This window comes from Pelodiscus sinensis, chromosome 2, assembly GCF_052426305.1.
Source record: "Pelodiscus sinensis isolate ZL-2025 chromosome 2, ASM5242630v1, whole genome shotgun sequence".
NCBI lineage: Eukaryota > Metazoa > Chordata > Testudines > Trionychidae > Pelodiscus > Pelodiscus sinensis.
The window spans coordinates 71362497-71374923 of record NC_143053.1 but is presented as its reverse complement, the minus strand read 5'-3'; the positions used below and the strand labels follow the sequence as shown (position 1 = coordinate 71374923).

General features: G+C 41.1%; 1 protein-coding gene and 1 long non-coding RNA gene across 3 annotated transcripts in view; one reads left to right on the top strand and one right to left on the bottom strand.

Moving 5' to 3' along the window:
• The window catches only part of LOC102462787 (chloride channel protein C-like), a 103906-nt gene that overhangs the window by 11066 nt on the left and 80413 nt on the right, over positions 1 to 12427 (top strand). The window contains exons 5-6 of the mRNA XM_089776262.1: positions 2216 to 2308; positions 6736 to 6979. Of these exons, the coding sequence (XP_089632388.1) occupies positions 2216 to 2308; positions 6736 to 6979 (337 nt within the window). The remainder of the gene's footprint in view (positions 1 to 2215; positions 2309 to 6735; positions 6980 to 12427) is intronic.
• On the bottom strand, positions 54 to 7984 carry LOC142827076 (uncharacterized). Of its 2 annotated transcripts, none has more exons than XR_012901470.2 (3): positions 7675 to 7984; positions 6696 to 6939; positions 54 to 186 (listed from the first exon to the last, which is right to left on the bottom strand). It is a non-coding gene; the product is annotated as an uncharacterized LOC142827076 (long non-coding RNA). The 2 variants fall into 2 exon arrangements; XR_012901469.2 differs by lacking the exon at positions 54 to 186 and adding an exon at positions 6047 to 6236 and having other exon boundaries at positions 7675 to 7983.

The following is a 12427-nucleotide window of genomic DNA, read 5'->3' as shown; positions in this document are numbered from 1 at the left end:
ATTTTATACCCACTTTGCAATACCTTTTTGACTGACTTATTATTTTATTTCTGACTCTTTCCCTCCCGCTTTTTATGCAAAGTAGTTATCCTTGATGTTTGCTCTCCTCTTCTCCGTTGAACCCCGTTCCTCTGTACTTTAATTTTACTGGTAGCTGGGTGCAGCAGCTCTCAAGGATGACTCAGGCTTTCAAAAATAAGAGAGCAACATTTAGTCAGAGGAGACCACAACAATTTCAGACAGTGATTACCAAGGCCTAGCTCTTCTTTTTAGCTTTCTTTTGTTTGCTTTACTTTCAGACTTTTGTCTCCAGGGGCTCAGTGGCTGCAGATGTGATTGCTCCACCTCCCGGGTTTAGTTTTTTTAATAGTGATGCATGATCCAAAAAATGTAATCAAATTTCCGTACAGAAAGTCAGAAGAGTATTCATTTAGTGCCTTAAAATAGTGGCATGAAGAGCTAATTTTATTCAATTTATTTAAAAAAATCCAATGTATATTATATGTCAACACACCAAATTTTGTTTAAAAGAGTCTTACAAAATTGTACAAAGAATATAAATGTTTTCTTGATTTTTACAAACATTTCAATGAAAACTGTTCTCTTGGATTTTACTGCATCCCTGAAGTATTGCCAGAGACATGGTATAGCGAATGAAATTTACATACAGCCTCCACCGGGAATGGGACTGAAGTGATCTCATTAGTGATTACACTTGAAATGGATGAATGAAATAGATTTTAATTAAGGCTAAGATTCTGTCATGGAGGTTATGGAAGTCAGGGAATCTGTGACTTCCAGAGACCTCTGTGGCATTTTTTACTTCAGCCTCAGGACAGGGTTGCTAGAAGTGTCATTTGGCAGGGACTCTGCAGGTCCCAGATCCCAGACACTGCAGGTAGCAGTGACACTGCAGCACTGAACCAACATGGGAGATGCACCCTCCCCTTGTAGCTTCCAGGCACCACTGATGGTACGATAGGTGTATCCCAGCAGGTTGCCAGCTATTGAGTGAAAATGAGTGAGTGAGTGATGGGGGGGATGGATGGAATGAGCAGGGCAGGACATAGGAGGAGGGGTGGGGCTCAGAGTGTTTGGTTTTATTTGGTCATAAAGGCCACTTCAGCAGCCAGCTGGTGGCTTGTGTGAAATTTTAGTGATTGCCTCTCATTTTTACTAAATATAACTGTAACAGAATCTTAGCCTTCACTATAATCCATTGGCGTATTCAGTGATGCGGGACCATGTGGGTCCTGGGATATTAGAGAGACAAGGTTGATGAGAGAGTCTCTTGTAGTGAACCAACTTCTGTTAGTGGAAAAGACAAGCTTACAAGCCACCCAGAGCTCTTCTTCATTAATACTTACCCTGTAGGAGTCTGCCTGATTCAAAAGCTTGTCCCACTCAAGGAGTTCTCTCTCTCTCTCTCTCTCTCTCTCATCTATCATGTCAGTAATAGGGATCTAAAGGCCTGTTTAATTAGTTAACTGGTTAAATGTTACGTTTAACTGGTTAACTAATTAAACACGGGTGGGTGAGTGGGGCATTCCAGCAGCCTGGCCATGGCAGGTGGGATATGGGGGGAGTCACTCCAGCCCTGCTGCTTCTAACCCTGCACTGGGGGGGACTAGCAGCCTTGCGTGGGGCCAGAAGTGGCAGCAGGGTGGTGGAGTGGAGGGAAGGGTTGCCAGCTCCCAGCCCATGCAGGCTTGCATGTTGGGAGTCAGCAGCCTTGTACAGGGTGAAAGAGGTGGTGGGGGTGAGACTGGAGGTTTGCTTCCGGCCCTATGCAAGACTGCCGACTCCCAGTCCATGAGCCTGTGTGGGCTGGAAGCTGGTAGCCTTCCCCGTCCCCTGCTGCTCTTGGCTAATGATTGTTACCCAGTAAGCATCACCCTTTACCTGTTCATATCCCTAGTCTATACTCTTAGGCATATGTTAACATGCAGCTTATCAATGAAGCCTTTGGAATCTTTCTTCATGTGTACATGTTGTGAGGGCCCTCTTAATCTCTGAATTATTAACTTGGAACCCTTTAGTAGCCCCCTCGCTTGTGTCAACAGAACTTTGCATATTGAAAAGCAAATGTGTTCTACTATTTGTGTTGAATTCAGTTAGCTTTGCTATTGGAAGATCTGGCTCTTTTCTCTTGAACTTTGGTTGAAATGTGAATAGCATATTAAAAATAACACTAACTATTGCATCATTATTTTAGGGCAATAATAGGGTGCGGCCTGACCCAGTTCACGTCACATGCCCTCAGAATTCGATTGCCCTTCTTCAACAGGCTTTGGAGTTCAGCTGATAAGTATGTAACAGATAAAATGTAATTGATAAAAAAGTATTCTGAAACACAGTTGCTAATGGTTGACTTGCAAATTACATATATCAAAGGGTTAATCAAAAAGCTGGGAACTAAGAGTTGGTGTAAATGAGTTAGGAAGATTCTAGTCATATCTGATATTTGTGCACTTAGAAAGAAAATACATCCCTGAGTTTGGGGATATGAGTGACAGTGGGAGATATTCCTGGCCCTCTCCATCAGAAAGTAATCTTTTTTTCCCTCTGTGATTTCCACAGCTGAGCTGTTCTGGGCTCTGGCAAACAGAGCCATAATTAAAACAACTTGTGAAAAATAGGTATATTGAATGCTTATGAAAACAGTGTGTGAAACACATGGGGGGTAATTCTCTTTTTCTTTGCACCTTGTGTTGTCATTCACATCTCTGCAGACTGTAAAACCCTAGGCTTTTGAATTAAGATTTGTCTAAAACGATGTAGACTCGATATACTTATATATTGAGTTAATTTTTCCCCCTGGCTCTCCTGAGAAGTCCACAGTTTCAATTCAATCTATGCAATGTGCATAGGAGACACAGGCTTGTTTCCCCCACCACCCCCCAACTGTTAAATGATACAGACTGTTCATACTTTCTTTACTCCAAATCTTCTTTGCTAATGAACATCTCTGGGCTGGATCCTGAAAGCCTACTTTTGTAAATATCCCACTGAAGTCAAAGGGATTACTCACATGAGAAAGGATTACTTGCATGAGTAAGGATTTGCAGGGTCAGACCTTGTCTTTTGGATCTTGCTCTCATTAGCTTGCAAAAGTACACCAATAAAAGGCCCATATTATACTTTTTTTGAGTTTCAGGACAAGGGGAAGCAGGAAAACCTCTCATTTGCAAAAAGAAAAGCCCATTGTGAACTGTGTGTGGTGGCTCAAAGGATAATCATACAGTATGGTTCATACGATATGTGATATATTTTGTCTTTAACTTTTATCTTCGGTTAGTGAAATAACTCTGAGAGATGCCTATTAAAACAAACTGTTACTGATGGAAGAAAATTAGTGATTGCTGTAAGAGGACCTGGAAAAATTTTGCTTTTGTTTTGTAATAATACCATGTAAGATAATTAGAGAACAGTTGACTTACAGAGGCAGGAAAACTCACGGGAGAAACATGTCATCCAGAAATCCTGTTTATACAGAAAGGACTAACTGTTAACAGCAAGCTCAGATTAACTTCTCCGCCTGGTTGTTGTGTTTTTAGGATGTGTGATGAGTCTCAGAGCCTGTATCAGCTACTTGGACTTGTAAGGCTTGGGTTGTGAGGCAGACGTTGGGAATCTGGTTTATTTTTGGAGCAACAAATAGGTTTAGTACCTTCTCAGAAGTCTTTTAGAATAATGTTAATTGCAATACAGATGAAACAACAGTTTAGTAAGTAATCAAGCATCATGTAACCCTTATTCTACTAATTGATATGTCTGAGGCAGGGGTGGGCAATCATTTTTGAGGGGTGCCACTCCAAGAGTTTGGTAAGTGGTCAAGTGCCGCACTTTTCTACGAAGAGGGTGCAGGGTCTGGGATGGAGGTTGGGTGTAGAAGGGTGGCTCAGGGAGAGAACTCAGGGGGTATAGGTGCAGAGAGGATTCCTGCCGGGGGGAGAGGGGTAGGTTGGCATTTACCTAGGCAACTGCTGGCCATTAGGACCCTCAGGCAGGCACCCTGTCTACCTCAGTCCCAGGCTGCTCAAAGCTACTGCCTGCTCCACGTGCCTCTCTGCGCCACAAAGCGGGTGGGGTGGAGTGGGAGGGGTTTGTGCGCTGCTCCTGTCCCCAGTACAATCTCTCAGCTCCCATTGGCCAGTCACTCGCTTTGAGTGGCTTGGAGCTGCTCTCTGCCTAAGGGTCCTGACAGGGCAGGTCATGGGCCAGATTCAAAGGGTTGACAGGGCAGATCTTCCCCATCCATGGTATGAGGTCTAAACAGCATTGAAAAAATTCTGTGTCACAGAGTCTCAGAGCCTCTATCAGCTGCTTGGGCTTGTAAGGCTTGTGTTGTGAGGCTGTGCACACATTGGAGCCTGGACTCTCATACCTCCCCCCTACCTCTTGCAAGGTTTCAGTGGCCAGGTTCTAGCCCCAGCCCCAATGTCTATTCTATGATATTTAGCGCTGCAACCTGACTTCCACAAGCTTGAGCCAGCTGAACTGGGTCAGCTATGGCCATGTTACTCTAAAGAAAAAAAAAACTACATTAAAAAAAGTCACATTTCCAAAGTCAAGCAATCAAAAATTAGGAAACGTCAGACTTATAGTTGCCTGCATAGCCTCAATTCAGTCCTCTTGGCCATGTGCATTTTGATATGGTCTTTATGCTATGATCAAATGCTATTTTTTCCACCATATCTCTGCATCACTCAGTACATTGGATGGATAATGCTCACTGAGGGCTTGTCTCTCTGTGTGGTGGAGTGACTGTGAAGTGATTGATCCACTGGCCATCAATTTATCATGTCTGCTTAGATGCGATAAATGGATCTCCGAGCACTCTCCTGTCGACTCTGGAACTCGACCTGGATGAGAAGAGTTGCCAGAGTTGACGGGAGAGCAGCCCTCGCCGACTTTACTGCACAGAAGACACTCGGGTAAGTATGTCGACTCCAGCTACAGTACATAGATTAGATCGCCAATGGGGGTTAGTGTTTGTGTGGCCCTAGGCATGCTGTTCAAACCTTGCTCTGAAGACCGACTTATTTATTTCCTTGATTGGCTTTTCTATGGCTCCTAAACTATAATATCTAAGTGCTTTACAAACAATAAATGATTTTATCTTTGTAAAACCCCTATGAGGGGAGGTGGTGACATTATCCCTAATTTGTACAGCAAGATTAAAAGATTTTAAGGTCAGAAGGGACCATTAAGTGATCTAGTTTGATCTCCCATATCTGGCTATTAAATTTCAGCTAGTTTGCCTGATGCTAAGCTTAAAGCATACTGTATAGTGTAATTATAGCAATAATAGGTTGTTATACTCCAAGTGGCCCAGTCACTGGAGGGAGATGAGGGCACATGGTTTCATAGACATTTGCTAACAGCAGTGGAATGGTACGACTAAGGAATTATAGATTTTATATCAGGCACTATTGTGGTTACAGACCTTTCTGACCTTTCCCTCTGCAATTCTAACCCCTTTGTGCCCTGATCCCCACTAGTTGGGCCTAGTCTCCCCTCCATGACCTACTCTTCCTACTTGCCCACATGCAGTTCAGGCCACTTCCTCGTCCTTCTCTTCACTACATGGAGAGCACAACAGAGACACTCATTTTCAGCTCCTGTGCCTGCATCACTGCAGGCCCTGGCAGTATAAAGGAGCAATTGAGGGAAAATCTTGCTCTGTTCCTCTGGTCTCAAACTGGAGCATGCTCATTGCAGACAGAATGTTCAGAGAATGTACCTGTTAAGTTCTAACAAATCTCTACTGAGCATGTGCAAACTGGGATTTTCAGAAGCCCATAGCTTGACTAAATGTGGGTGGATTTTCACAGCATTGGCAAAAGGAACATCCCCGATAACCAGTTGATACTCCACCCCATCCCGCTCATTGCTAAATTTCAAGTCCCTGCTTCAACACACAGAGGCAGTAGAGCTTCACAGTTCAAGAGTTGGAAAGAATTTTTATCATCATTGGAAAAAACAATGTATTTGTATTTAATCTCATTCTGAGAAACTGATGAACCAGAACATTTCAGGTTGACCACACCCAACATGGAAAATTGCAATCCCTAAGTTTAGCAGAGTTACAAGCAAATGAAAAGAGTGTCTTTTAATAGAAAATGTAGAGCAAACTTAAGTATAGGTGTTGCTACCTATGATGCAGACAGTGCACTGAGGAATCAAGAAATTGGCCAGCATACAAACCCTCTAAGAGTTCCTAATGCAATGCACTGTGGGAGAGAAGTTGAAAAAGGTAATATGTTATTAAGCACATAGAAAAATTGTCAGTTAACCAATTAGCACATCTACTGCCCACTCCCCAGCCCCCCTAAAGTCTCAGAATATGGTCCACTCCTCATAGTGCTATGAACATATGGATACACAGCAAACAGTTCTGTGAGTTATGCTTATCTTTAGGCTCACTCATCCCCTCTTTTGGCAGCTTAGTTTGACAAGGACCTTTGTATGCTTGGCAGTGAATTGAAATAGAGTTCACTATTCCTATGCCACCAAACAGCTACTAGTTATTATCGTTGTTGTGGATCAGGTTTGAATTCAGAACCTAGAGGTGAAAAGCTCTGTATCTCCAAAACAATGCGCTGGCCCATCCAGTTCCCCAGTTTTCAGCTTTTTAAAATCTATTACTTTGTTGAGATTTGAAAACATCTAAATCTTAAAGAATGCCGTACCTCACTGTTTTCTGATGAATTATTTTTCTTTGTGTTGTAGGAGGAATTTCATTGCAGCTGGTGCAGGAGCAGGAATAGCCTCGGTATTCCGGGCTCCAGTGGGCGGACTCTTGTTCACACTGGAAGAGGTGGCTTCTTTTTGGGACATCAGATTGGCATGGCAAACTTTCTTCTGCTGCTTGATGGCTGCTTTCACTACAGATTTACTCTCTTCATCTCTTTCTGGATTTGTTTATAGAGGTCACTTTGGGTTTTTCAAAGCAGAGGAAAGAATTTTATTTTGGGTATGTACCAAATGGATTATTCTTGAATAAAAGTATATTCAAAGGTTTATAATTTATATGGCAAATACCCTTATTTCTTTGGGCCTGTGATGGAATCTGGGTAAAGATAATCTGTGGCATTAATCCTGTTTTCAGTCTGATGTGAAGGATATTGAGAAATTAGTCCATGAAAATTAAAAATAGCATATGGACTGCTTTTAAGTTGCTGGGGCTCTAACAGCAATTGACATTGATAGGGGATCTTTTCTCTTACTCTGCAGTACTCTATACCAGCTAATAACAAAAGCCTCACAGCACGCATCAAATTTCTACTACTGGCAACATTCATCATTTCTGATGAAGCATTTCGTGACACACCCTTAGACTTTGTCTTAACTAGATGTGTTCTTACCAAGTGCTCATTAACAAATAGTAACTAACATGAAGTAAATACCAGAGAAGCTGAGGCAGTTTGTAGTTGTAATTGAATTAACAATTCAAAGTAAACTCAAGGCTCCACCTTAATGCTGGAGCTAGCCAGTGAAGTATCCAAAGTGAGAGAGATTAACACTTCGGGAGGGACCAGCTCAGCCAAAAGATGCAATACATTTAAAGCCGCACTTCTCCATTGTCACCTTATTTGAGGGGCAAAGTTCCTTCCCTATGCAGCTACACCTGCAGGTAAAAAGAGGGGAGATGTCCAATTTCCAACTTACCTTGATGTGAGTCTGGCCCATTCAGTTAAACTTTTTCTCAGGGCTATCTTCAGTATGCAATCTTTTTTTTTTTCTTAAGCAACTTCTTCAAATTCCTCCAACCTGTCCAACACAGTTTTGATCAACCATTAGTAAGAGCAAAGTCGGCTAGGCTGTTGAATTTTGATATCTGCATGGGTAGAAGCTTAGACAAGTTTGTCTCTAGTTATTTTTAACTGTTACAATTTTTGCTGAGCTGGTGCTAGTGAAACAATGCCAAGGGCAAACTTGTTGATTTGTGCTTGTGGTTTCTCTTTAATGGCTCAGTATCGGAGTGGGAACTGTATTCTTGGTAATTAATAGAAAATACTTAGCTCTTAATATAACAGAACAATTATTTCCAAAGCCCTTTTCCTTCCCTGTGGGGATCCCTGCATTGAGCTGAGGTTATTAGGTGGCTAACAGCTTGCAGTGTTTTTGTCTGGGATTTTCAAAGGTGCCTGGAGGGTTAGCTGCCCAATTTCCACTGAACTGCGAACTAGGCATATAGTTCCTTTTATTAGGCGCCTTTGAAAATCCCAGCCCCAGCTGTTACCAGAGAACAAATGAGGTGTCCTGGGATATGCAAGAAACATATCAGAGAAATGTAAGATACTGAGGGCAAAGGTATCTTTTTCTGTAAAACATTAATATCCATCATTCTCAACCTGCTGGGGCCAAAATCCGTGACGTTTTTTAAAAATTGGATGACACTCAAAACACAAGAGACATTGGAAAAAGAGCAGTGTTTAGGAAACAATAGGTAGTTTGACACTTGGCTCATTTAAGTCTTGAATAGCTTCATGGGAAATTCTCTCTTTGTTTCTGTTTACTAGTATGTTTTATTTTGTTGCCTGTAAATGGATACAAATACAAAGAAAAATAAGTAATACTTGGAAGCCAGAAATATTTATTTACATACTGAAAGATATTGCTGAGCATGCCAGATGCACTCCAAACATTTTGATCAAACTTCCCTCCACAAATTTTGTTTCATCTCAGGAAGAATATACAATCACAGACATGAAACTCTGACTCGTTTACCAATAGCAGCATGTATAAAATAGCCATAGGAAAACAGCTGTCAATTTTTGCTCAAGCATTGTTGTGGGGTTGGGTCTGTATTTGCAAAGTGCTGAATGAATGCCCTTGTATTTGTTCCTATTGACTTCAAGCAGCATTAACAGCACTCAAAACACCATAGTACTGTAGGATGTTGGCTAGTTTTGAGATCCACTGGACAAGCTGTGGGGGAGTTTGCACAGAACAATCTGGTTTGCAAAATTCCTGTCTCTAGCCAGTGCTTAGCAATATATCTTCTTCATCACGAGTACCAACATTTGTTCCCACTCCTGAAGAAGACAGATTATTTACAAATCCTGTTTGTTTCTTAGGGGTGGATGTAAAATCCCCTAACAGGACAATAATGTAATATTTTTTCCTAACCCTAAATTAATGGTTGGCTAATGTCCTGAAGTCTGAGGGTTTTGATATACCTTATAAATTTTTATTCTGTCCAGTATAGCACTGGATATTCTTATTCACATAAAAGTACTACCCTATTCTGAACTATACTAAAATTTAATAATATTTTTAACAGCTATCTCCTTCATAGGTTAATTGCAAATTGCATTAGTACCAAGTCATATGCTTCTTTCTGTACCACCATATGGATGGAGGGAAGCAATTGCATACTATCCATGCAAATTCAGGCATGGGAGGATAGAGCGCTGGGAAAACCAGAAATATTCTCTTTCACTCAATTTAACTACAAGGAAATCTGCACTACTTCCCCACTGTTATGTGTTCATAGCACCTTGTTTGTGTGGGGACTTCTCAGAATTTCACTGTCAGGAAGATGCTCCTGAAAGTCAGCTTACATTTTCCCTTTCTTGATTTCTTCCTGCTACTCTGTTTTTTTCATGTATCACTCTAACTCTCTTTGATCTGTGAGCAGTCTAAAATACTTGTAGATTATTAGCTTGTCTAAACATATTATAATAATATTACCCAACTGTTACATAATGCTTTTCATCTGAAGCTTGTAAAGCATTTTATAATGGAGATAAGTATCATTCTTATTTTATAGATGCGGAAATTTAGGCAGAGAGAGATGAAATAACTTGCCCAGGGTCACACAACAGGTCAGAGCTGGGACTAAAACCTAGCTTTCTCAAGTCCCAGCCCCTTGGTGCATTCCTCAGAAGTAGACTTCACTGGCTCCAGATCATTTTTCATTGCTTTTCTCTAATTCACTCCAGTTTGTCTCTGTCTTTCTGGTAATATAGTGTCCAGAACCGAGGCAGTGTTCTTGGCTGTGTAGCTAGGATTCATTACTTGCATGTGCTGACTCTGCATGTTCTGTGCAAACTTATACTGGGCATTTATGCTTCCATATGACATTAAAGGCTCACATCTAACTTACAATGCTCTGGTACCCCTTATCTCTACAGGATTTTATTAACTCAGCATGCTTGCTTAGTTACAAACCTCCTTTTGCATTTCTGGTAACATTTTTTTTAGATATCTCCTGTCGCTAAGTTGTTCCTCATGAAATCACAATAAGTACTTCCTGTTTTTTGAATTCTTTCACAGAAGTCCGATAGTCTCCTGTGATTTAGTTAGGACCTTTTATACAATTTCTCAGTCTTCTTTCACTGTGACCCATTTTAGTACCGCTGCCTTGTGAGGGTACTCTCCACATATGTGAATATTAGTCCATTTTTTAAATTCCTTGAATGTGAAATATTTGTACTGTGGTGTTCTGTGAATTCAATACCCTGCTCAAATTAATTATCCTGAAGTGCAGAGGAAAATGTCTTATGCTCTCATTATGCATTGGAAAAGCATATAAATATACGCTTCAGTTATGAAAACAAACTGAAGGTTGACCCAATACAGAAAGAGAACACCTCTGTGTAACAAAAACACACAAGAGGGTAAAATATGAGAATGAATGACTGCTGTTTTTTAGTACAGGTATTTGCAAGCTCATATTAGTACATTGTCAGAAAAAGGTAGTGGATACTGGCTCTTTCCATCTTCTTTTAGGGCACATCTACACAGCCGGACTGAAGCTGAAATAAGCTATGCAACTTGAGCTATATCAATCACGTAGCATAAGATGAAATAGCTTATTTTGGCTTTTGGTGCTGTCTACATAGCAGGAAGTCCAAGGAAGAGCACTCTTCCTCCAACTTCCCTTACTCCTCGTACAGGGTTACAGGAGTCGGAGTAAGAAGGCCTCTAGCTTGACATTATTTTGACATTATGTTGAGATAACTGCTTGTAGTGTAGATGTGGACTATGTTATTTCCGAATAACGTCAGTTATTCTGAAATAATGCTGCTGTATAGACATGGCCTCAGTGTCCCCAGAGTTAAAATTATATAGTATTACCACCATCATGACTTCTGTTGCAGTTCTATAGGTTTATGCTGCCCAGATGGTACAGATAACCAGAAATATTTTCACTTCAGTGAGTTTGGGGCTCTAGGGAAATTTCACTTCTTTCATGTTTGTGGCATTTACCCACACAGTTTATAGAGAATAAAGTCTGAATTGAAAGCTTGTGGGTTATGTTTCTCAAGAAAAATATTTATTTTCTTCAGTTTCAGTCTACCCAGGGTCATGTTACAAGAGGAATTTATTACATAGCAGCTCCCTGTGATTTTTGCAGAGCTCAAGATTTTTAGGCAGTTTGACTTTATTTATTGTTATTTGGACCACTAGGCTTTTTACAAGGGTGAAGCTCATTGGGGCAGGTGACGGATGTGTCTTGGGGGCTGGTCTCCAATTACAGCTCTGACTGTCACAGGAACTAAGAGCCACCAACACACCTTGCCATTTTTTGTTCCAAATGCAAGGCCGACTTGCTTGCCTTTGCTAATGCAAACACACAGCATAGCATACAAATGTTAAAAAAACAGTTCTCATACAATTTGTCCCGGGGGAAAAGGGAGGCAAAAAGAAAGAACCACAGATGTCTGATGTTAGTCACAAAACCTGATGCAGTTGTGGAAGGCACTCAGATTCTACAGTGCTGAGAATGGGGTGAGAAACTGAACAGAATAGAATTCTTGATATTCCAGGTATATCAACTGTGTTTTCTTTTTAGACTGGCTAGTTAAACACTTAGGTCCATTTAGACAGATCTTTGGTATAAAGGGGATGATTTTGTTGTAGCAATTGGTGAAAATAATACCAGGGCTATAGATCACTGCCAGAGAGCATTGTTAAAGCCCTGACAGTACTCTGTGTGTGTGCCAATATCTGGAAAAGATTTTTGTCATAGTTACAGAGTTAGCTGCACTTTTGCCCACTCCATGGTCTTTCTGAGGCTTCTCCCCTTCATCTTTTTGGAGTTGGAATCTCATAATTCTCCCACTCTTTACCCTTGTCCTAAGGCTACAGTATCCTCTGTAGCAACAGAGAGTACTCAGGGTCAGCGCTTGCAAGTCTTCCTCTAGGGGCTGTGACCAGAGGTTAATAGAATGACCCTGCAGCTTTTTTAAAACTAAGTATTGTTTAATCTTAACAGTAGGAACGAAACGCAAGAGAAAGGGGGATTTAAAACAGTTAAGTGTATTTCCCCTGGAAGATAAGGAAGGTCTGAAGGCTTCAAACCCCCTTTGCAGCCCCTAATCCTCTCTTCTATTGAGTCACCATTTAACTGTTTTTCTGTCCATTCCCAGTCTTGGCAAAACAGCAACTTTGGGTTGGAGCAAAGGAAGTA